Here is a 25,575-nt window from a genome sequence, read left to right on the forward strand (position 1 = left end):
TGTGTACCGTGACATCTCTAATGTATTGTGACACCCCTAATATCAGACATTGTCAGCTGTGGTTTTTCAGCAAAAGTAATGTGATTAATAATATGTAATGATTGGTGACCTAGCATGAAGCATATCTTCACTTCTTTCACTCTTCCCCCCACCCCCTCAGTTTTAGGTTTTCACAGCAGTTTTAAAATTCATAATATATTTGCAATTACACAATGTGAAAAGTTATATTAACTCTTTGTTTGTGTTTACCAGCATCACTGGTCACTTGAAGAAGAGTAACAATGGCACAAGAGGTGTGCAGCCACGTGAAGGTGGTGGTTCGAGTGAGGCCTGAGAATTACAGTGAGAAGAGTGACAACTTTAAGAAGGTGGTCCAGGTTGTTGATAATCACATGCTATTATTTGATCCCAAGGAACAGGAAATGGCATGTTTCGGTTCACACAGAGTACAGAACAGGAACATTAACAAGCGGGCCAACAAAGACCTTAAATTTGTTTTTGACCATGTCTTTGATGAGGACGCCACTCAAGCTGACATCTTTGAGAACACCACTAAAGGTTTGCTGGACAGTGTGATGAATGGATTTAACTGCACAGGTAATAAATGATTAAACAGAATTGCATATTAAAGGAGTAGTATTCAACAGTAGTACTCACACTTTGACTCAAAGTCATAAATACAGTATTTCTTTCAATGAAAAAATTATTTTTTTTGTATTGTGTCAACTGATCATGGTTTACCACATTTTCATCCACATGACTGCCGCTCACTGGAAATCTGCACTTTTTATTTCCTTTCGTCCCCATACTGATGCTCTATTTGAACAACACTAAAACTAGATGCATAATACATGAGCTGCTGCCATGTGATTGGCTGATTAGCTTTTTGTGGTTAACAAGTAATTCAACAGGTGTACCTAATAAAGTAGGCCAGTGAGTGTATATATGTATACTAAAAAGTTTGGAGACACTTCCACTTGAAAAGTGCCTCAAACTTTTAACTGGTAGTATATGTAAAATACACACATCAACCAAATGTGGAAAAAGTTCTCCCAAATTTTTATTCATTCCACCTACTAAATTAGTTGCTTCTGATTACTTCAGCTCTTCAGGCAGGTAGATGGACTAATCAGTGACATCAACTGTTTTTGGTGCACTCAGAGAAACAACACATGGTAGGACCTTCACTCACTGAAGCAGGCAGGGGTTTTCCACCTCTATCAACAAATGCAATAAATCAGAACAGATGCATATAACATGCAGAGTAAATTACCAGGCTCATCTTTTGATTATCAGCAATTGTGTATATAAGTACAGTAATTATTTTGTTATTAAGCTCCTGTTAACTGTTGAGAATTTGTTCGATTTGAAACAGTGGAATAGCTGTGAGAGTGATTACTCGTATACAGATTAGTGAATGTGTCTTTCCACTGCTGACCGACATTTGTCTCTTGTGAATTTTTTGTGTTGCACACTGAGTATGCATTTCATCAGTGTTTCTGAAATTTACTTTCTTTGATTTTAGTTACATAGTCTGCTAATGCATGCTGTCTGTTTCTTGCCAAATACCTTTGCATCTTGCTTTGTCATTTGGTGTTAAATTGGCAGCATTTTTAAAACCAGTAGTAATTTTGTTGTTGTTACCCAAGGCCATTGGGTATTGCGAATGCTTTTTGTCCTTGACCAAACAACGCACTTTTGGTTTGTCCAAAAGAGGTGGTCACAGTCCGAATCCAGGTGAACCGTGGTGCGTGTGTTTGAAGTATGAAAACACTTTAGATAGTTCAGACTTTCGGGCAAAATAATATTAATACAATATTTCCCTTTTGATGGCAAGTGCTGTTAAATTGCTCACTCCAAAAAAGAAAACGCTTAGCATTCAGGGAGGAGCTGTCCAGTGAACCCTTTATCAGCCTTACTAACCAGCATCATAACCATTTATACAGAAACACTAGAGTGCTTAGGACTTTTGTGCAATGTAATCATAGGTAGGACAGTGTCACATCTCCTGTGTACTTGTTCAGCGTAGCCTCTGTTGGTGCACTCTTTTTGACTGGCTGCACTCAGTGTATGGGATGAAATGCTTGTTCCGCAGACAGTCAGTATATAGAGCAACTTGCAGACAAGTTCAGGATATTTCTTCTGATCAATCTTGATAGCTTGCCTCCATAGAAAAAAACAAAGCAAACCTTGCACTATACATATTTCCTTCAATCACAGCCACAGAAGTCTGTAACTTCTTTAGAGTCGTCTGGGTGTCTTTGTGACTTTCCTCACTCATCTTCTTGTACGGTCACTCTGTTTTTGAGAACTGTCACCTCCACACAGATTTAGAGTACCATACTATTTGTATTTCTTCATAACTGATGTAAATAAAGTCCAAGACATAATCAGTGTCTTGGAAATGTTCATATATCCATCCTCTGACTTGTCTGAAGAAGACTGGATGTAAAGGTGATGGTTTCTGTGTGTTACTGCCCTTACTTATTCACGCCATCATTTTGGCTTTTACATTCTTATTTCTTTTAATTCATGAGTAGAGATTGCTTTTCACTATGAGTTTAAATGGCATCATTTTAGAAATTTTTAAATAAAATGCCCAATTTTTTGTTTTGTTTTTGATGTCCTAAAAAGCTTCAAACATGTAAAAGCTCAAGGGTGCACAGAATTTTTCACAGCACTGCACTTTATGCCTCACAGCTTTCTATATTATACAATATTGTATTTTAAATACTATTGATGCTGAGGTTTGAACAGTGGTCCTCCTACCCCACCTGAAGCAAGAACAAAGTACAATCTTGGCTTCAAATGGAAACAAAATCATCCTGCCATTGAAGTAAGACACTGGTAAAGAGGTGTAATGTATTAACAGTTAAAATGAATGGTAGTTGGAGTACTGCTGATATATGGGCTAACACAAGATGGCAGTTAAGTGTATTTCAATTTTTCAAATTGTGAGTTGTCTTTTTTGACAAGGAAAGGTGTACTGAACTTGACTTTGCAGACAATGCTGTGATCTTTGCAAAATAAATGGGCATCCTGATTGTAGCACAGAAGCTGGGTGTCTAGGTCTGCGATTGTCGTGAGCAGAAACTAAGGTCCAGGCTTTCATTGGCTTTCTGGACTTGTACTGACATTCACGGATGTCAGCAGTGACATTCATATCACTGGATCCTTGACCTTTGAGATCAAGAGACACCTGCAAAGATCTTTCGGAGTTATAAGGTGGCCAGGGTTTGGTGATGCCAGTACCTTTGTAGAGAATTAAGGTACAAGCCTTTGTTGTCTTGTAGAGTAAAGGAATGCCAGTGCAACACATATGTCTGTGATGATATTATTTATTTAACGGTGCATAACAATGGCTCGTGACTAATGTTTCGATGTAAGGTGTCATCTTCATCAGAGTCCTTTATAGTCTTGGTACTTCCTGTCTTACTGCATTGTTGTAAGACTTGGGTGCTAATGAGTGAGCTAAGGTGACTGCTAGATGTCTTTGATAATGGGTTTCTTTGAACCTTGGGGACCTCTGGGGGACTTTGTGTCAAACAAAAGTTTACTTAGAGACACTAAGATGAGGGATATCACTGATATTGTGAGGGGATGTCAGCTATGACTCATTGCTCAGCTCCCTTCAGTGTTGAGGTCCCACTGGCTGGAGAAGGCCAAAGGGATGCTTATGTTTCATTTGACTCTAACATATAGATGGTTACTTTCCGGAGGTTTGGATGGACCAGTTGTCTGCCTATGTGGTTGCTGTCCAAGACCCAAAACAGTTTCATGGAGTGATGGATACAGGGACGCATGGCAGCAGGCCATGCTCCCAGACCTAACCTGGTTACAGTTGTCATTTTTGTAAACATAGCTCTAAAGAAGATACATATTTTAGATCTGATCAGTTGGCAAATACTTAATTTGTTTATTCAGTTGAGGTTAGTACGTGTTAAAAACACAAATTTCCCTTTAACATTTAATTTTCAATTACAACACCTGATTCATCTGAGGAATACAGAAGTATCTCAGATGCTCTTCTCGCTCCTCTTTGTGTAGTATGTAATGCTGTTTTGTCAGTTGAAATTGCTGGCCCAAATAACTTGTTAGTGTTTTGTTTGTAATGCCAGAAACTGCATATGGCATCTTGAATGCTTGTAGCAAACAAAGGATTTGAAACTGCATTACTTTTTCAGTATTACAAGTCCAAATTCACAAATTAGTCACTGTACTGAAATCCACAGATCAGCTTGGGGTGCCATTAGTATGTATTTGGAAGCACAAGTCAAGAAAGCAAAATTGTTTTTCAAGTTAGACAGATGTTCAGGTAATTGCAGCTGTTTCCTCGTACCTGCTTATCTCCTGATTCGCATCTGCAGGAACTGATCTGACTTAATGAAATGCCTTAATTTTAACAGATTACGGTTACTTAAACTTGACATTTGATAATAAGATACCTTTTTGAAGACAGACAATTTGCATTTATGCTGAGATGATGACCAAGATTATTGTTGTTGCAATTGCCATTATTATTTAAATCTTTGCTGTTTTAGTCAGTGAATTGCATTTTAAAGCAATGTTTTTATTTTTATTCATTGTAGTGTTTGCCTATGGTGCGACTGGAGCAGGTAAAACGCATACAATGTTAGGGTCACAAAATGACCCTGGGGTTATGTATCGAACAATGAAAGAACTTTTTCAGCGTATGGATGATGCCAAGGAGGAGAAAGAGTTTGCTGTTGCATTCTCATATCTTGAGGTAAATATTCAGATACATTTTTTGTGTCTGTGTGCTATGTTCTTTGTGTTACCTGACTTTATGAACAATCCGAAACATGTAATGTTGCCTGGTGTAAAAGAAATCTTGTTTTCTTTTATTTTCCAATAAAATGTATCCTTTATAAGGGCTTTTCACACTGAGCGCTCAAAAGCTGCATACATCACGCTAAAAGCCATTATTTTCAATCAGAAGCTTTGTGCAAATGCCCCGTCGTGACTCAACGTGCAAAAATCGAGTTGGCGTAACGCTCCACTGTGGACGTGCACCGGTGCTTTACCTCAAACTCACCGCAAGTTCAGCTCAATTCAACTTTTCACTAGTCAAAAAAGGGGGTTCGCGTGCACCCCCGGAGATAAACTTTTAACTAACATTTTTATACAAGAAAATATGTGTAGAAAACGGTTTGCTATGTTAAAAATTTCGCAAATTGTCTTTATGCAAATTAAGCCAACATTATGGAAAAATCTGTTAATCGCCATATTGCCATTCATATGGGAGATAACAACAATAAAGGCATCTAGACCCATGTCTTGAGGGTCAAGGATCATTATCAGACCTGTGATCACGTGTCCTTTTTGTAGAATATGCAAACTAGTGCCGCCATTACCCAAAAATCTATTTTTCACCACATCTCGGCCATTATTTAAGATAATTAAATGAATATGGTGTCTTGACCTATGTTTTATGGGTCAAAGAACATTATTAAACCAGTCCTGAAATGGTCACATCCGTATTTGGCATGTTAACATGGAAATTTGAGTGACAGAGTGATTGAAAATCAGTACTGACACTGAATCCCTTGAAACTTCTGCATCGTCATTGGCTTCACTCATCACTTTCATCTCCAGAGTCAAAGTCAAATTTGTCTAAGTCAAATGCATCCTCATCTGTCTCATCATCATCTTCACACTGTTCTTCACTTTCAGCAGTTCCCAGAAGATCGAGCGACTCTGGTAACACCAGGCCACTTGAACACAGAGGTTCTAAGACTCCTTCATCGGTTTTCATCCATCCCTGTCCTGGATCATAGGGTTTAGGCTTTTCCAAAATAGGAATGTCAGCTCGTTTGTATAAGCACATGCAATGGTTTATGTGCTGCACATGTTGCTCCAAAGCCGAGTAGCAGGGCGAAGTCGTGCAAGGTCTACCTTAGATTTGGAAGTCAGTTTGTCGTTCTCTCCAGCTATCTTGCGCAGCAGCTTCGCTCAGACAACATCCACTGAAGTATCATGACTTCGACTATACATCAGGCAGGTGAATTGTTCAATCTGTTGTCGTCGACTGTGTCAACAACCCAGTCCTCTCCTATTTGCTTGAATGCCTTATGAAATTTTGGGTTTTTCTGTAGCTATTTCAGAGGCCTCACCTTCCTTTTCCCCTTGAATGCACTGGTGCAGTCCTCTCCACTGAAGATGCAGTACCCAAGAAGCATGGCAGAGTAGTCTTCTCCAAAGGACTGTGCTAGTTTGGAGATGTTAATTTGTTGGCTATGCTTCCCTGATCCAGTATCCAGGTACACTGTCAGATTGATGGCATTAGCATGGTAAAGGAGAATCACAAAGATATCTGTATCAGGGGTTCAAAACACAAACCTCTTGTAACCAATAGCAGCAGCGTGATGAAGATACAACACTACTTTTGTATCAGTCTCTTCCTTTTTGCTGTAGATAGTTGGAAGCTCATGCACCGCTACCTGAAAGATACAAAGGAGGGTTGATTTTTCAAAACCAGAGCAAGCAAAGTCATAAAGTGAATTGACCAAATGTATGCTGCTTTCATATTTACATATATTTCCCCTCCACGATCAGCACTGCCATCTCGGTTCTGTCCAGTCTTGAGGCTTCCTGTTCACTACTCCATACATGCAGCAGGAGCTTGCATAGCTGTCTCTTGTTGTCATCATTTCAGAGGAACATCTAGAAGTCATATGGCTTTCTGGTAGCTGGTCCACACAGGATTATCCTCTCTGAGCTGCCACGCCTCTGTCACTCCTGGGCTTTGATGAATTCTGGATGATAACTGTCAGTTGAGAACAAGAAGTGCATTTTGGCCACCGTCTGGAGTATCTGGAGGCATATGTCACCAAAAGTCGGTGGCAGATTTGTGAGGACATGGAGCAGAGTCACGCCATCCTGGATCAACAGGGCATCTTAGGGATATTGCAATTCTTCCAAGGTTACATTCTCCATGAGGTAGTGCAGCACTGCAGCTTTGCTGGTCTTTGAGAAAACTCTATCTTGTGTCCCAAGGCTTGGAGGTACAGACAGTACTTCATGAATTCATCCAAATCGATTGGTTCATCTAAGGCTGTGACTTAACAATGAGCAGGAATGCCAGGTTGCTTTGCTCCTGATACTGGATGACCTGGAATGACAGTGGGAAACATATTGATACATGACTGGTAAGGGATCATATTACATTTTGATTAGGTATTGAAATGCTACCTTACCTTTCCTTCTGATGAAGTGAGGTGAACTTTCTTGTTGCAAGCCTCCATGGTCTTAAGTTTGTTCATCTTGATGGGGTCATAGAAGCTTTCTGGATTTCCACTATGTAGGCACCCAATAAACATAGATTTTGCAGCCTTGCCCACAGCCTCTGCTTGAAGCACGTCTTTCACAACGTTTATGGGGACAGCAGCACCAGAAGCAAGTGAGTAGAGCTTCTCCTGTTACACGAAATGGATCTGTGAAGTAACCGACAGCAGGACAATTTGTGAAATTTTTAACACAGCAAACTGTTTTCCACACTTATTTCCCTGTATAAAAATGTTAGTTAAAAGTTTATCTCCGGGGGTGCACGCGAACCCCCTTTTTCGACTCAACTAGAGCATCACAACTCTTAATTTATACAGTTTTCTAAATAAAATCCTTACAAATGTTTTTTTAACCTCAAGATTAATTTCTGATAACTGTACATTTTGAAGTTAAATGTTTCTTACATTAGAGAAGTTGTAATGAATACAGTTTAAAGTAAAAACAAAAAAGATCTTTAGATGGTCGTCTGTAAATTAATACTATAACTTATCAGATGAGATGATTTCTTGGTTAACATGAAAATGAACCTTGGACATTTATTTTTAGGCATAAAATAGCATGAAAAGTAATGTGTACATTTTTAAGTCTGGAAGATTCATTCATTCATATATGCATTTCAACCACGAAAAAAGACACCATAAATATTATTATAAACACAAAAGGAGATGATTTGACAGTGACTGCAGTGTGTCTGTTAAATATCAATGTATATTTTCTACAGTCACATTTCATTTAATCTTGATTATATGACAACGTCATGTTGAAATCACTTTTTAGTTTAGTCATTTCAACATTTAATTACATCCTCGTTGACTATGTGATTGCTTTTAATGTTGTAATCCAGACGGTAATTACTAAAATGTGAATTTTATTGTTCTAGTGATTGTGAGTACTTTGAAATTGTGCACAATAAGGTTGGGGCTTCTACCTGTGCAAGTGTCTTTTTGACTGAACTTTGACTTCATGGACATGTTTAATGATTTATTCATTTTATGTTAAAATATAAAAGGAAGCTGCTTTTTCCATCCATCCATCCATTTTCTTCCGCTTTATCCGGAGTCGGGTCGCGGGGGCAGCAGCTCAAGCAAAGCCGCCCAGACCTCCCGATCCACACACACCTCCCCCAGCTCCTCCGGGGGAACCCCAAGGCGTTCCCAAGCCAGCCGAGAGATGTAGTCCCTCCAGCGTGTCCTGGGTCTTCCCCGGGGCCTCCACCCAGTGGGACGTGCCCGGAACACCTCTCCAGCGAGGCGTCCAGGGGGCATCCGGAAAAGATGCCCGAGCCACCTCAACTGACTCCTTTCGACGTGGAGGAGCAGCGGCTCGACTCCGAGCTCCTCCCGAGTGACCGAGCTCCTCACTCTATCTCTAAGGGAGCGCCCAGCCACCCTGCGGAGGAAACTCATCTCAGCCGCTTGTACTCGCGATCTCGTTCTTTCGGTCATGAGCCAAATCTCATGACCATAGGTGAGGATCGGAACGTAGATCGATTGGTAAATCGAGAGCTTTGCCCCCCAATCAGCTCTCTCTTCACCACAACGGTCCGATACAGAGACCGCATCACTTCAGATGCTGCACCGATCCGCCTATCGATCTCACACTCCATCCGTCCCTCAATCGTGAACAAGACCCCGAGATACTTAAACTCCTCCACTTGAGGCAAGGACACTCCACCGACCTGAAGAGGGCAAAGCACGTTTTTCCGGTCGAGAACCATGGCCTCGGATTTGGAGGTGCTGATTTTCATCCCGGACACTTCACACTCGGCTGCAAACCGCCCCAGTGCACGCTGAAGGTCCTGATTTGATGAAGCCAACAGAACCACATCGTCCGCAAACAGCAGAGACGAGATTCTGTGGTTCCCAAACCAGACCCCCTCTACACCCTGGTTGCGCCTAGAAATTCTGTCCATAAAAATAATGAACAGAACCGGTGACAAAGGGCAGCCCTGGCGGAGGCCACCGTGCACTGGAAACTGGTTTGACTTACTACCGGCAATGCGAACCAAGCTCCTGCTGCGGTCGTACAGGGACCGGATAGCCCTTAGCAAAGGGCCTCGAACCCCGTACTCCCGGAGCACTCCCCACAGGGTGCCCTGAGGGACACGGTCGAACGCCTTCTCCAGATCCACAAAACACATGTGGACTGGTTGGGCGAACTCCCGTGAACCCTCGAGCACCCGATGGAGTGTGTAGAGCTGGTCCAGTGTGCCGCGACCAGGACGAAAACCACACTGCTCCTCCTGAATTCGAGGTTCAACCATCGGTCGAATTCTCCTCTCCAGTACTCTGGAATAGACCTTACCGAGGAGGCTGAGGAGTGTGATCCCCCTATAGTTGGAACACACTCTCCGGTCCCCCTTCTTAAACAGAGGGACCACTACTCCAGTCTGCCAATCCAGAGGCACTGTCCCCGATCGCCACGCGATGTTGCAGAGGCGTGTCAGCCAAGACAGCCCCACAACATCCAGAGACTTAAGACGTGACGATGGGATTGAGGAGATCCTCAAAGTACTCCTTCCACCGCCCGACAACATCCCCAGTCAGGGTCAACAGCTCCCCACCTGCACCGTAAACAGTGCTGGTGGAGAGCTGCTTCCGCCTCCTGAGGCGCCGGACGGTTTGCCAGAATCTCTTCGAGGCCGACCGATAGTCCTCCTCCATAGCCTTCCCGAACTCCTCCCAGACCCGAGTTTTTGCCTCTGCGACCGCACGGGCTGCGGCACGCTTGGCCTGCTGGTACCTGTCAGCTGCCTCTGGTGTTTATTACATGGAAAACAACACAAAAACATTGGGACTTTTTTGTCTGGTGACTGCGAATATCTGGTTTATATGACGGTTTAGGTGAGTTTTACTGTACATGGGACTGAACAGTAAATTTACTTCTCAAAACTTTGATGATGTCGGCTTCCATCCTACATGGCTGAATTTATTTTCCCGAATTTATCTTCTGTTCGGAACTGAAGCGAATCTGTACATCTTGAAGCCCTTGTTGTGTCTACTTGTGCATCCAAATGCGCAGCAACCCAGCATTTTCAGCGAATAAATAACTAAAATAGCTGGATTTACATACAGACAGATTAACAGTGAATGCTATTTTGAACCCAATATCGCACCACAAGTCACGTGACCCCCCCCCCCAACTGGTCATGTCGTTACTCTCTCAATCAAGGGATTCTAGCTCTGACCAGCCTCACTGATGAACAGTCACTGACAAATAGCTCCTCCAAGCAGGGTGATATCCATCACTCATTCTGCTTTTTGGTGCTAATCTTGTAGTTTTATATAAAGGCTGAGTAGATCCTTGTCATTTGATTGGTGCTTTGTATGTCATATGACATGGATTATTCATCCCATTTGCGTTGCATTTACAGGGCAAATTTGGTTACATCCATTTTGTACCATTGCACGCTGTGACCACCGCACGCACGCGCACACACTAGTGGGGATGTCATTTAGCTAAACATGGCAGAGTTTGTTTTGCAGATGTACGATGATTTGAATGAGCTAATTGGCGGTGCTAATTCTTCTAACACAAAAAACAAATCCACTACGCCGTAAGCCATCTGGGTGCAAGAAGAGCTGTTGGGATGAAAAGTTGGACAAATTTCTGACACAATTTTTCACTGAAGTGAGGAAAGCAGGCAGCAGTCTGTCCACAAAGTCAGTGCACAGCATCACAGACTACATCATCGGAATTGCTTTTGAGCTATCTGTTTTTGCAAGTTGACAGAACAGTTTTGGATTCCTATTTAAAGTTTCTGTTGTACTGTTTGGAACCTGTTGACATTAAAGGACCAGTGACACACACCAAATGTAAGTCCCTTTTCTGTTGTTAATAAATTAAAATAACAATGTATTTTTGCCGTTACATAAAACAAATAATGACTTTTTTAAATTCAATCAATCAATTTTTTTTTTATATAGCGCCAAATCACAACAAACAGTTGCCCCAAGGCGCTTTATATTGTAAGGCAAGGCCATACAATAATTATGTAAAACCCCAACGGTCAAAACGACCCCCTGTGAGCAAGCACTTGCCTACAGTGGGAAGGAAAAACTCCCTTTTAACAGGAAGAAACCTCCAGCAGAACCAGGCTCAGGGAGGGGCAGTCTTCTGCTGGGACTGGTTGCGGCTGAGGGAGAGAACCAGGAAAAAGACATGCTGTGGAGGGGAGCAGAGATCGATCACTAATGATTAAATGCAGAGTGGTGCATACAGAGCAAAAAGAGAAAGAAACCGTGCATCATGGGAACCCCCCAGCAGTCTACGTCTATAGCAGCATAACTAAGGGATGGTTCAGGGTCACCTGATCCAGCCCTAACTATAAGCTTTAGCAAAAAGGAAAGTTTTAAGCCTAATCTTAAAAGTAGAGAGGGTGTCTGTCTCCCTGATCTGAATTGGGAGCTGGTTCCACAGGAGAGGAGCCTGAAAGCTGAAGGCTCTGCCTCCCATTCTACTCTTACAAACCCTAGGAACTACAAGTAAGCCTGCAGTCTGAGAGCGAAGCGCTCTATTGGGGTGATATGGTACTACGAGGTCCCTAAGATAAGATGGGACCTGATTATTCAAAACCTTATAAGTAAGAAGAAGAATTTTGGAACGAATGAATGGAACGAATATTTCATGAGGTGAAAGATGGCCTCATGAAATATTCGTACCATTGAACTCGAACATTCATTAATTGTATAATGACTCGCATACTGAGAGTGTTTCGCTTTTTATTTAATGGGGAAGCGGGGGTGTGCATAAGTGTTCACACACATGGTGACTTTCAGACTTATGCAGCCTCAGGCACAGAAAGACAGTGATGTAAAAAAAAAACTCCGCCCCTCTGCGCACTCAGATGCAGAAATTTGTGTGTACAGCATGCGCAATGTGAAAGGCCCTTTACTAATTGTTTTGCACCAAGCAATTTACAAAAACGTTAGTCATTTTAGTGGCCACCAAGGCCCTACAATTAGCAAAAAGACTTCACAAGTAACTTGATAGGCCTGTCTGCCTTTATTTTATTTTAGGATCATTTTGTATGTTAAAAGATAACAGCATGACCAAAATTCCGATGTTCACTGGTCTTCCTTTATATGTATCAGAACCTAAAATTTCAGAGTTGAATAGACATTAGTTTTGTGGAGTTACCTTTGGACAAACTCCACTGATCCTGTTTGCCCAACTAATTAGAACAAATATTTGGAGAGTTGTTACATAACATATTCATTTTTTTGTTTTGACTTCTGTTGCTACTGGATCTATACATAAGCATGAACATATATTTAGGGCCTTGTCCATGTACAGTGGGGTAAAAAAGTATTTAGTCAGCCCGATTGTGCAGGTTCTCATACTTTGAAAGATGAGAGAGGTCTGTAATTTTTGAGAGACAAAATGAGAAAAAAAATTCCACAAAATCACATTGTAGGATTTTTTAAAGAATTTAATTTTAAACCATGATGGAAAATAAGTATTTGGTCACCCACAAACGAGCAAGATTTCTGGTTATCACAGACCTGGAACTTCTTCTTTAAGAAGCTCTTCTGGCCTACACCTGTTACCTGTATTAATGGCACCTGTTGGAACTTGTTATCTGTAAAAAAGACGCCTATCCACAGCCTCAAACAGTCACACCCCAAACTCAACCATGGCCAAGACCAAAGAGCTGTCGAAGGACACCAGGAAGAAAATTGTAGATGTGCACCAGGCTGGGAAGAGTGAATCTACATTAGTCGAGCAGGTTGGTGTGAATAAATCAACTGTGGGAGCAATTGTAAGGAAATGGAAGACATACAAGACCATTGATAATCTCGCTCGATCTGGGACTCCATGCAAGTTGTCATCCCGTGGGGTCAAAATGATCATAAGAACAGTGAACAAAAATCCCAGAACTACATGGAGGGACCTGATGAGTGACCTGCAGACAGCTGGGACCAAAGTAACAAAGGCTACACACTACTCAGAGAGGGACTCAAATCCTGCAGTAGCAGGTGTGTCCCCCTGCTTAAGCCAGTATGTGTTCAGGCCCGTCTGAAGTTTGCCAAAGAGCATATGGATGATCCAGAAGAGGACTAGGAGAATATCATGCGGTCAGATGAAACCAAAATAGAACTTCTTAGTAGAAACTCAACTCATCGTGTTTGGAGGAAGAAGAATGCTGAGTTGCATTCCAAGAACACCTTATCTACTGTGAAGCATGGGGGTGGAAACATCAGGTTTTGGGGCTGTTTTTTCTGCAAAGGGGACAGGACAACTGATCCGTGTTAAGGAAAGAATGAACGGGGCTATGTATCATGAGGTTTTAAGCCAAAACCTCCTATCATCAATGAGAGCATTGAAGATGCAACGTGGCTGGGTCTTCCAGCATGACAATGATCCCAAACACACCTCTCGGGCAACAAAGGAATGGCTCCATTAAAAAACATTTCAAGGTCCTGGACTGTCCGAGCCAGTCTCCAGGCCTCAACCCCATAGAAAATTTGTTGAGGGAGTTGAAAGTCCATGTTGCACAGCGACAGCCCCAAAACATCACTGCTCTAGAGGAGATCTGCATGGAGGAATGGGCCAAAATACCAGCTACAGTTTGTGCAAACCTGGTGAAAACTTACAGGAAATGTTTGGCTTCTGTCATTGCCAGCAAAGATTATGTTACAAAGTATTGAGTTGAACTTTTGTTATTGACCAAATACTTATTTTCCACCATAATTTACAAATAAATTCTTTAAAAATCCTACAATGTGATTTCCTGGAATTGTTTTTCTCATTTTGTCTCTCATAGTTGAAGTGGTTTCATGCCAAGAAAGAGCACTACAGATGCAATGTTTCCTCTGAGAATACTGTTGCAGAAGTACAGAGAAGGCCAGAAAGAGTTGTGTGTTTGTGACAGAAAAAGCTTATGACAGGGTGCCAAGAGAAGAACTGTGGTATTGTATGAGGAAGTCTGGAGTGGCAGAGAAGTATGTTAGGGTAGTGCAGGACATGTGCAAGAATAGTGTGACAGCGGTGAGATGCGCAGTCGGAATGACACTCATTCAAGGTGGAGGTGGGATTACACCAAGGATCAGCTCTGAGTCCTTTCTTGTTTGCAGTGGTGATGGACAGGTTGACGGATGAGATCAGACAGGAGTCCCCATGGACTATGATGTTTGCAGATGACATTGTGATCTGTAGTGAGAGTAGAGAGCAAGTTGAGTCTACTCTGGAGAGGTGGAGATATGCATTGGAGAGAAGGGAATGAAAGTAAGTAGAAGCAAGACTGAGTACATGTGTGTGAATGGGAGGGAGTCCAGTGGAATAGTGCGGTTACAAGGAGTAGAAGTGGTGCAAGTAGATGAGTTTAAATATTTGGGGTCAACTGTTCAAAGTAATGGAGAGTGTGGTAAAGAGGTGAAGAAGAGAGTGCAGGCAGGGTGGAGTGGGTGGAGAAAGGTGGCAGGAGTGATTTGTGATTGAAGAATATCAACAAGAGTGAAGGGGAAAGTTTACAAGACAGTAGTGAGACCAGCTATGTTGTACGGTTTAGAGACAGTGGCACTAACAAAAAGACAGGAGGCAGAGCTGAAGATGTTGAGATTCTCTTTGGGAGTGATAAGAATGAACAAGATTAGGACTGAACATATCAGAGGGACAGCTCAGGTGGGACGGTTTGGAGACAGAGAGGCGAGATTGAGATGGTTTGGACATGTGCAGAGGAGGGACCCAGGGTATATAGGGAGAAGGATGCTGAGGATGGAGCCACCAGGCAGGAGGAGAAGAGGGAGGCCAAAGAGGAGGTTTATGGATGTGTTGAGGGAGGACATGCAGGTGGTTGGTGTGACAGAGGAAGATACAGAGGACAGGGTGAGATGGAAACAATTGATCTGCTGTGGCGACCCCTAACGGGAACAGCCGAGGACAAAGAAGAAGTTGCAGTGTACCTATGATGAAAATTACAGACCTCTCTCGTCTAAGTAGGAGAACTTGCACAATCAGGGCTGACTAAATACTTTTTTACCCACTGTATTTTATTTTGCTCTCGCTTACATTTATTTCTTACTTGCAGGTTTACAATGAACAGATCAGAGACTTGTTGGCCAGGGCGGGCCCTCTTGCTGTGCGAGAAGACAGCTCTAAAGGAGTGGTTATTCAGGGCCTTTCACTGCATCAGGTCAGGAACTGCTTTATAAACACCACCACAGAGCATCAGAGTGTTGTTAAAATAATTCTTATAAAAAAATGTATAGACAGCTTTAGAGATGGACTCGTGGTTTTTTCAGGGCTGATACCAGTTATTGTCAAGCTTTGGAGGCCAATACCAATATTGAGGCTGATATTTGCCTGTAGTAAAGTGTCAATAAGGTGTTGAAATTTATTATAACACACTCTTAACACAAGCCTTCTTTAAAATGTTTTGAAGCATATGTTTAATTCACAGAACCTTTTAACATGACCTTGACACAAAAAGTGCAAGGAGCTATAAATAACATTATTATGAAGTTGAACACAAAAATAATTACAGCTGGCACAGCTCCAGTCTGCATACTATCTTCTTCTGTGCCAGTCTGTTTGACAGCAACTTTTAGCACTGACAGGCTGAACTTGTGAACAAATCAAGTAGTGCTGTGGGGGGGACTTTGCTACAAACCAGAAAGCAGAGATTCGTATTTTAAAAGCGTGGCATGGGTTAACAGCCAATCAGTGCCTGTACTCAGGGGCAATTGTCTCGATATGATGGGCCCTTCACCCACACATCAGTGGGCAGAATAAATTATAATAATTCTAGATTTGTAATGTTTTGTAATCTACTGTAAAAGACAACTTGTGGCAGTTTAACATAAATATGATCCTTATTTCATATTTCTGTTATATTTCATGTCATTTTATGTTATGCATAGGTCATGAATAATGTTGAAAAGGTTAAAAACACATTAATATTTGATGGACACACAAAGATGGTGCCAGTGAGGATGGCTGCCGTCGTACCTGCTCCTGACGTTCTTGTTTATTTTCTTATTTTTAGCGTGGTTTTTAACTTATTCGGCACTCCTGCTACTTGTCATATCACATATGACAGACAGGCTCTTCTCATTATCGGAACACAGTACTCGAATTGTGCTCCTTACAACTTAAACCTGGATTTTCCCTGGCCCCCCGACATTCTTCGTGGTGCTAACAACAACAACAGACCCAGGAGCTGCAAGCGGAAGCCCACAGGGAAACGAGCTGGTGTTCAGAATAGACTGAGGCGCACAGTGTACAACTCACCTTTGCCTAGCATTTTGCTTGCCAACGTCCAGTCTTTGGAAAATAAGCTCGACGAACTCAGGGCCAGAATTAAATTCCAGAGGGACATTCGGGACTGCAATGTTTTCTGCCTCACCGAGACATGGCTGACTCCCTCGAATGCGGACCATGCCGTTCAACCAGCGGAGTTCCTCACAGTTCATTGCATGGATTTAACGAGTGAATCCGGCAAATCTGAAGGAGGTGGCATGTGTCTGCTGGTGAACAACTGGTGCGACTACAGAGGTGTTGTGCCACTCCAGCAGTCCTGTTCCGCCGACTTGGAGCTCCTGACCATCCAGTGCCGTCCATTTTACCTCCCTCGTGAGTTCACTTCTGTTATCATCAGCACTGTTTACATCCCGCCTCAGGAGAACACAGATTCTGCTCTCACCGAGCTACACGACTCTATCTCCACCTATCAGGCTAACCAACCTGATGCAGCCCTCATCATGGCCGGGGACTTTAACCGTGTAAACTTGCGGGAAGTGATACCGGAGTTTAAACATGTCGACTGCCCCGCCTGAGGAGAAAGGACTTTGGACCACTGTTACTCACCCTTTAAGGATGAATACAAGGCTTAATCTCTGCCTCCGCTTGGACTTTCAGACCACAGTGCCATTTTCCTAATGCCAAAATACAAACAATGGCTGAAGAGTGGTACTTCCGGAAACAGGGAAGCGACACTGTGGACTGACCAATCAGAGGCCGCTCTGAGGGGTGTGTTGGAAATAACTGACTGGGACATGTTTTTGTGCAGCTCAGATGAAGACATCAATGACATTACGGAAGCGGTTGCGGGATTTATCGGGAAATTTGTAGAGGACATCATACCAAGATCCACCATTAGAACTTTCCTGAATCAGAAGCCGTGGGTGGATAAAACTGTTGGCGATGCTCTGAAAGCCCACACTGCTGCCTACAACTCAGGGCTCATCACCGGGGACATAACGGCATACAAGGCAGCTACTTATGCTGTAAGGAACACTGTGAAGGAAGCCAAACACCATTATGGTGCGAGGCTGGAGCAGCAAATGGATACCAACAATCCCAGAGCGCTGTGGCAAGGACTATGCACCATCACTGACGATAAAGCACCATGCCCACCCGCTGTGTGCGCTGATGCTTCACTGGCTGATGAACTCCACCACTTCTTACTCGCTTCAAGTCTGACTACGGACAGGAGGTGGCACTCCCGGCCGAAGGAGAGAAGATGCTCACTGTGACGCTTGAGGTGTGGAAGATGTTTAAAGGAGTGAACACCAGAAAGGCAGCGGGACCTGATGGCATCAGTGGTCGTGTCCTGAAAGCCTGTGCTGACCAGCTGGCACCGGTGTTTACAACTATAGTTAACCTCTCCCTCTTAGTGTGTGATTCCCAGCTTCTTTTAAAAGTCAGTGGTGGTCCCCGTCCCCAAAACGGCACAGCCCACTAATCCAAATGACTTCCGGCCCATCTCTCTCATATCTGTGGTGATGAAATGTTTTGAAAAGTTGGACAAGACTTTTATCACCTCCTCCTTGCCACCTGATCTGGGTCCTCTGCAGTTTGCCTACCGCAGAGACTGATCAACTGACTCCCATAACCTTCCTGCTGCACAAAACCCTTGGCCATGTAGACTTGAGAATGGGAACTATGCCAGAGTGCTCTTCGTGGATTACAGCTCAGCGTTTAATACCATCGTCCCCTCTAGACTGGTCCCTAAGCTGTGCAGTCTCGGTCTGAGCTCCTCCCCCAGCAGATGGATCCACAACTTTCTCACCAACATAGAACAAGTGGTACGGGTGGGCACCCACAACTCATCCTCACTGACCCTCAACACCAGATCCCCCCAAGGTTGTGTGTTGAGCCCCCTGCTGTTCTCCCTGTACACACATGACTGTGTGTCCACATCAGACAGCAACACCATCAACAAGTTTGCCAACGACACCAAAAACATCGTTGGACTAATCTCCCACAATAAGGAGGCCTATAGGAAGGAGGTCTCCCACCTGGAGAGTTGGTGCCGGGAGAATAACCTCTTGCTGAACATCAGCAAAACTAAAGAACTGATTGTGGACTTCAGAAGAAAGCAGCGGAGCGACATCCATCCGCTCTATATCGGGGGTCCGAGGTGGAGAGTTTCAAATATCTCGGCGTGACCATCTCACAGGACTTGTCCTAGTCACGTCACATCAATCAGACAGTGAAGAAGGCCAGGCAGCGTCTGTTCTTCCTCAGACGCCTTAGAGACTTTCATCTCCCCCTCAGAGTGCTCAGGAACTTCTACACCTGTACCATGGAGGGCATTCTGTGTGGGAGTATCATCACCTAGATGGGCAGCTGCACCAAACAGGACTTCTCTACCCTTAAGAGAGTAGTCCGCGCTCTGTGGAGAGGACTATCAAAATCTCGCTGCCAGACCTGCATGACATTTACTCCAAGAGATGCAGGTCGAGGGCAGAGAAGATCCTCAGCCTGCCCCATCACCCTGGATATTCCCTCCTCTCCCTGCTGCCATCTGGTCATCGGTTCCGTTGCTTGAGAACCAACACTGAGAGGATGAGGAAAAGCTTCTTCAGTCTTTCTTTGCACATTTAACCCCCATAGTACATCTTGCATAATCCCCCCCAACAACTCATCTGCATATTTGTACATCTGTAAATAATAATAATAATTATATATACGAGGTATCTTATAAAACTAACCGGCAGTTTTATAAAAAAAAAAAAAAACTATATGGATTTGAATGACATGCGATTACACCAATCATGCTTGAACCCTCGTGCGCATGCGTGAGTTTTTTCATGCGTGTCGGTGACGTCATTTCCTGGTGGGCTTTGAGTGAGCACTGGTCCAGCCCTCTCGGCTAAATTCCTTTGTTTGAGACGCTGCTCGAGACGGCGCGCGTTGCTTTATCAAACTTTTTTTCAGGACCTGTGAGGGATATCCGAGTGGACACTATTCGAAAAATTCAGCTGGTTTTCGGTGAAAAGTTTAACGGCTGATGAGAGATTATGGGGTGTTTCTGTCGCTTTAAGGACTTCCCACGGAGCGGGACGTCGCACAGCGCTCCCAGGCAACGTCGTCTGGCTGTTTCGAGCTGAAATCATCCTAATTTAAGGCTCTGTTGACCCAGGACGTCGTGAGAGAACAGAGAAGATTCAGAAGAGGCCGGCATGAAGAGTTTATGCGGACATTCCACTGTTAAAGGTCATTTTGTAATGAAAGAACGTGCGCGCAAATTCGCCGAGTCGTTTCCATGACGACGACGCAAATCTGTGTGCGCCGCGACAGGAAAACACCTCCGTGTTGAAAACCATTTGTAAAATTCAGGCGGCTTTTGATGGCTTTCAACAAGTGAGTAACTGAGAAATTATTTAACAGTTGGGCATGTTCCAACTTGCCCGTTAAGTTTTCCAACGGAGGTGTTTTTCCTGTCGCGACCCCCCGCGGTCGGGTGCGGCCCGACACGCGACTCTGCCCACACATTCTTTCATTACACAATGACCTTTAACAGTGGAATGTCCGCATAAACTCCTCATGCCGACTTCTTCTGAAAGTTCTCTGTTCTCTGACGACTTACTGGGTCAACAGAGCCTGAAATGTGGAAGTTTTCAACTTGAAACAGCGAGATGACGCTGCCTCAGAGCGCAGATCGCCGTCAGGCACCGTGGGCCGTCCTTAAAGCGACACTACCAGACCAAAATCTCTCATCAGCCATTAAAATTTTCAACGAAAACCAGCTGAATTTATCGAATAGTGTCCACTCAGTTGTGCCTTACAGTTTTTGAAAAAATTTTGATCAAACAAAGCAGCAGTCTCTGAGCCATTCCTAAACAATGAAAAAATCGACGAGAGGGTGGGCGACTCCTCACTCAAAGCCTGCCCACAGGTGAATGACGTAACCGACAGGCGTGAAAAAACTCTCGCATGCCCACGAGGGTTCAAGCATGTTTGATGTAATCATACGTGATTCAAATCCATATGGTTTTTGAAAAAAATAAGGTTGGATACTCTTCTAATAGACCTCGTATATATATTCACTTTTTTTTGCACTTTTTACTTAGTGTTTACAATTTTGTGTTTTTGCTATTGTTATTGTTTTTGTCAGTGAAGGTACAAAGACACTTTTCACTTCTTTCTTTTTTTCTACATTTTTGAGTGGGATTGCATTAGTTTTTTTACAATATAACCCCTTTAATAATTGTCTTATTAGAACAAGAGCTGAACCTGTACTGATTTCATTGTCAAACCTGCTCTTTTAAGGATGAAGCCTAGATGAAAAGCTTTCTGAATCAGTTTTTCACACTTTACTGTTTCATTGAGGCTGTGTGGTTAAGATGATTGTTGCTCACTGCTTTTTAACAAGCTTTAGCACAAAAGTCCACATTTTATAAAGGATCACGTAAAGAGTTGTTACAGTTGTAAACTGTTCTAAAGAAAACTATTAACTTTTTATGTGGAAATGAGTGTACCCCCCCCCCCCCTTTCGAAGTTAGCTTTAATAACCATTAACCCCGCTAACTGAACGGTTAACCATTATAACGCTGAACCAATTGATCACTAAAAAATTTAGCAGAAGTTACCGCTAATCGCTAGCTTTTAGCATTGACTCTATTGCGGAGAAATCTGTCAGCTATTGATAGGCCAGTTTTGAGTTTAAGTGCTGCTGGGGCTGCAGGATCACAAACACAAAACGAACGCACAAAATAAATAAATAAAACCCCAAACATTATCTCTATATTATATATTTATAAACCGTTAGCCGTGCTGCATTCACAAACTCAAAACAAATGCACGAAAAATAAATAAATAAAAAATCCCAAACATGGTCATCGTCTTTATAAAAAGCAGTAAACTGCAGTCGTGCTGTGCTACCCCACCGAAGAAAACCCACGTAAGTTTTGTCTTTACATAAAAATACAGGAATAATAAAAAAGTAAAGCTTTGCATGTACACTCTGTCTTTAAAGCAAACACATTAACTGCCGATTTACACTACGGGAACTCATCTCGACAGAACACCGGCCTGACTGTTACAGACACACAACAGACTATCATGTATGACTTTAGAGTTTACAGTCATTTTTATCCATTAAACTTTACTCACTTTGCTAGCAAAAAAAAATGTTAGACTGAAAGCGGAACTAAATTTAGCGGAAGCTAATTGGTCTGCTGATGGATTTCAAAGTTAGCTGACAAGATAATCCGCTAATGAAAAAGTTAGCTTCACTACATAGCGGTTAGCAGGTTAGGGGAACTGTGCCCACCACTGTGTACTGCACATGCAGTCTGTCGGCGGCTTTGTTTGATCATATGGCCTATGAACCTTCAAAGGCTCAGGGTTCAAGGTGTTACCCATTTAAAACTGTGGTTAGGGAAAATAACATTAGCATTTACACAACCAAATTACTGATCTTCCAAGTGCCTGGCTTCCCCACCACATTTGTTGTCATGTTGTTGTTTTGTTCCAATTCCTCGTCTGAATATTCTCCTTTTGACTGTTCTGGCTTAAACCTGTAAGTCTGTACACCACCTGGGTTCTCCACTGTCAAAATCTCCTCAGTTTGGTCCATTTCATCGTCATCATTCAGACAAGTATCCAACAGAAAGCTTTCCAAATTGCTGTTTGTATACTCTGCTGTTGTGAACAAAAGCAATCGAGAATGGGCTGTCCCTGCACTCATGGTACGCAGCAGCGTGCATTCTCACCAGCAGGGGATATTTCGGGAGCAGTGTGTTACCAAATAAGGAACAAAATAAATGGACACATGCAGATTTTGGAAACATACTATTCAGCTTTCAAGAAAAGTATTGATTTTTGAACCTTTTGCATGTGGCCTTTACATCTTAAACAAAAAAAAAAAAACAAAAACAGATGGTACACCTTAAAAAAAATAGTTTTCTTAAACTTGCTGAATATGCATTCACATCGTGGGTTTTTTCCACATTACTAGGTGGTTTACAAGTCATTTTTTGTTCCCCAACTATTCCGAATATCCAAACAAGAAGTGAAAGTTGGTCTGTGAAATGTAACTTGCACTCATGTTGTTTTATTGCACACTTTATTTTTTCATTTTATTATTTTGTGTGGGAGTTTTTTATTATGATTTTTTTTTTTTCCGTCTTGTTTACAAGTCATGTTGTACACCACCTTGATTTCTGGAAAAGGGCTTTAAGTTGTTTTTGATGTTGAAATGCAGGCACTGTGGTGGGGTTGGCAGGTGAACCCTTCCGCTACGTCACACATTCATGGTGTTATCGTCTTCCTTTGTTTCCTGTATAGCCTAAATCTGCAGAGCACATACTTGAGGCCTTGGATTCTGGGAATCAAAACAGAACACAGCACCCTACTGATGTGAATGCCACCTCTTCTCGGTCCCATGCTGTCTTTCAGGTATTTCAGTTCAGTCTGGGGTTAGTTTTTGTTGTTATTGTTTTCCAAAATTGCAGTTGGATTGAACTGTGAGATTACTGCTTTCAACAACAAAATAAATCTGGTGTTACAGAATGATTATGCGATCATTAAACAAGAGTCAAGTTGTTTATTTGCTAAATGGATGTGAACAATTGGCAACAATGGATTGTTAGTTATTGGCTTAGTGCATCCATGCCACTACAGAAAAATACAAGATATTTTATGATTAACTTTATTTCATTTGTTAGTATACATCCATTCCTGCATTTCAGACCTGCCACGCATTCCAAAAAAGTTGGCATGGGCACAATTCAGGGCAAATAATGAGCTTTTAAAAAGTGTTTCAAATGTTTTGTCAACAGGTGGTTATCATTGTGATTTGGTTCAAAAGTAGTATCCATGAAAAACTAAGTCTTTGAGGAGCAAAGATGGGCTGACGATCTCCAGTTATACAGCGAATACACAGAAAAATTGTTGAAATATTAAAAAACGTGTTCCCCAAACAAAGTTTGGAAGGAATTTTGCATATTTCTTCCTCTACAGTGAATGATGTCATTAAATGATTCAAGGAATCTGGAGGAATTTCAGTGCATGAAGGCAAGGGCACAAGCCTGAGCTGAACACCACTAATTGTCTATCCCTGAGACAGCACTGCATCAAGAACAGTCATTCAGAGTAGTTAACATAACCACATGGGCAAGGGATTACTTTAGAAAACTTTTTTTTTTCAAGTAATTAAATCTTTACTGTGCAAAAAAAAAAAAAAAGAACCATGTTGTCCTTTTCCAGATAGCTTCTACGTCTTTGGTCTCAGTCTTATGGTTGACCAAGGTTTTGACAGATTGGACCCACAATACAGAGAGCAGTGACTGGTTAAATAGAAAGTAACAAGATTTATTTGCACAGTGAAAGAGATGAATGTACAATGGATCAGATAAATGTGTACGATGATTAACGTCCAGAAGGATGCACTGAGGAACCATGACACTGGAGGACTAGGACACATGCCAGAATCTTCCATCACGTCAAGTGATAGAAGACTCTGGCAGCAAAGGTCTACCTAACTCTGTCTCAAATACCACCTGTCAAACGAGCCCCAGGTGCGTCGCCTCTGCAGCTGCTGACTCCATGTGGAGGCCACACCACAGTCAGGAACAGAGTAAAATTTGAAAAGGACCACAACACTCAGAGGCATCTGTGTTGGTACATCAACAGTGGAAAGTAGCTAATGGAGTGGGAGTTGTGATCATTTTGAAATAGACTAATGTACAGTCACTTTTGTCAAACACAGAAACAAATGAGTTCTGATAAAACAGATGTTGTTCCATGCACCGCATGTCTGGATCAAACATTCACACAATGCTCGTTTGAAGCTTTAACACATGAGAGTGACATATTTGTACAATAAATTGCACTTACCAAGTTAGCTGGATGCATTCTTTCTTCTCATGAAGAAAGGAAATCCCTGAATATCAGTCACTGAAAGTCAGACTTATCAGGATCAGTCCACACCGATTTGTTTTTGTGAAAGACAAAACAAAAAATTAGTTGTTTTTTTTTTGTCTATGTTTTGGCATTTATGAGCATGCTTCCCTGTGTTTGAACAGTTAACATGAGGAAATGAAAGCAGCCAAGTCTCAAGCCTAATATACTTATACAACTCCATAACTACATGGCCACGCAATGACATCAATGTCGGCGTGACCCTTTTGAAGTTCTCTGTCACATTTTTGGGTGTCGTAAAGCAATTTACCGACAGGATAGTAGGGGGCGCGACATAGAGAACAAGGCAGACTTTTTTCCACTTGCGCTGCCACAGTTCCTGGTATGTTTTTTTTTTGGGGGGGGGGGGGTTGTTTGTTGTTGTCCCCTCCCTTTTTTTCTGGACCCTCAACAAGTTCCACTTCTAAAAACAATCATCAACCTCCAAACCAATGTTACATGAAATTTCCCTCCATGAATTGTGGGTCATTTCAGCATCTTTGTAGGTTTTTGACTCCGTGTTGTACAGTTGGTCATATTTGCGGAAGTCTTCTGCCAAATGTTCCTTTATTTGATCTATGGTGGAAATGTAATCTGCGTACGCACTGAAGAGGAAGGAGGGAAACCAGAAGGTGACCAATCATAGCTCTTACATTCTCTGTTGTTTCAACATGTAGTTTCAGTTTTTGGGGGGAACGCATTAGGCTACGGAGAGGGGCTTGGAGTGGGTATGCAGCAACACAAAGGGCTCTGTGTTGCTACAAAGCTGCAGAGACGGAGAAGCATAAATCAGCCATCACAGCGCACCTCAGTCTGCTTAGATACAGGCAACAGGCAAGCTGTGAATGTGAGATTTTCCAGCCTCTACGAGTCGCTGTGAATCAAAGATGGTCTAGAGCAGAGACTGAGACAAGAGCCTAAATGTTGTAGTTTCAGAAACTAGTCGTGTGAACTCTGTGGCGTTCTGTCACTGATTTATTATATATGACAAAAGGTCAACTCAGATGTGCCACCACATCCATGGATCCCAGAGGGTTAATTCAGAAAAGTACTTTACACTAAGATTTTAGAGTAACATATACTGCCTTCAAGAAGACTTCTTTTCCAGGGACATTGTTGCTTTTTTCAGCGAGATAGTGC

The 25,575-nt window shown here is 42.5% G+C and overlaps 1 protein-coding gene across 2 annotated transcripts in view; it reads left to right on the forward strand.

The window, feature by feature from the left end:
- kif18a (kinesin family member 18A) overlaps window positions 1–25,575 on the forward strand; it is a 143,142-nt gene that overhangs the window by 10,068 nt on the left and 107,499 nt on the right. The window contains exons 2-5 of one of the 2 annotated variants that reach the window (XM_034191858.1): window positions 253–597; window positions 4,590–4,747; window positions 15,335–15,439; window positions 22,822–22,932. In XM_034191858.1, coding sequence (XP_034047749.1) covers window positions 282–597; window positions 4,590–4,747; window positions 15,335–15,439; window positions 22,822–22,932 — 690 coding nt within the window. In that variant the 5' untranslated portion in view covers window positions 253–281. Of the gene's footprint in view, window positions 1–252; window positions 598–4,589; window positions 4,748–15,334; window positions 15,440–22,821; window positions 22,933–25,575 lie in introns of those variants that run through there. The other variant, XM_034191866.1, reaches the window with a different exon arrangement.

The sequence above is a fragment of the Thalassophryne amazonica genome, chromosome 2, assembly GCF_902500255.1.
Source record: "Thalassophryne amazonica chromosome 2, fThaAma1.1, whole genome shotgun sequence".
NCBI classification, from domain to species: Eukaryota; Metazoa; Chordata; class Actinopteri; order Batrachoidiformes; family Batrachoididae; genus Thalassophryne; species Thalassophryne amazonica.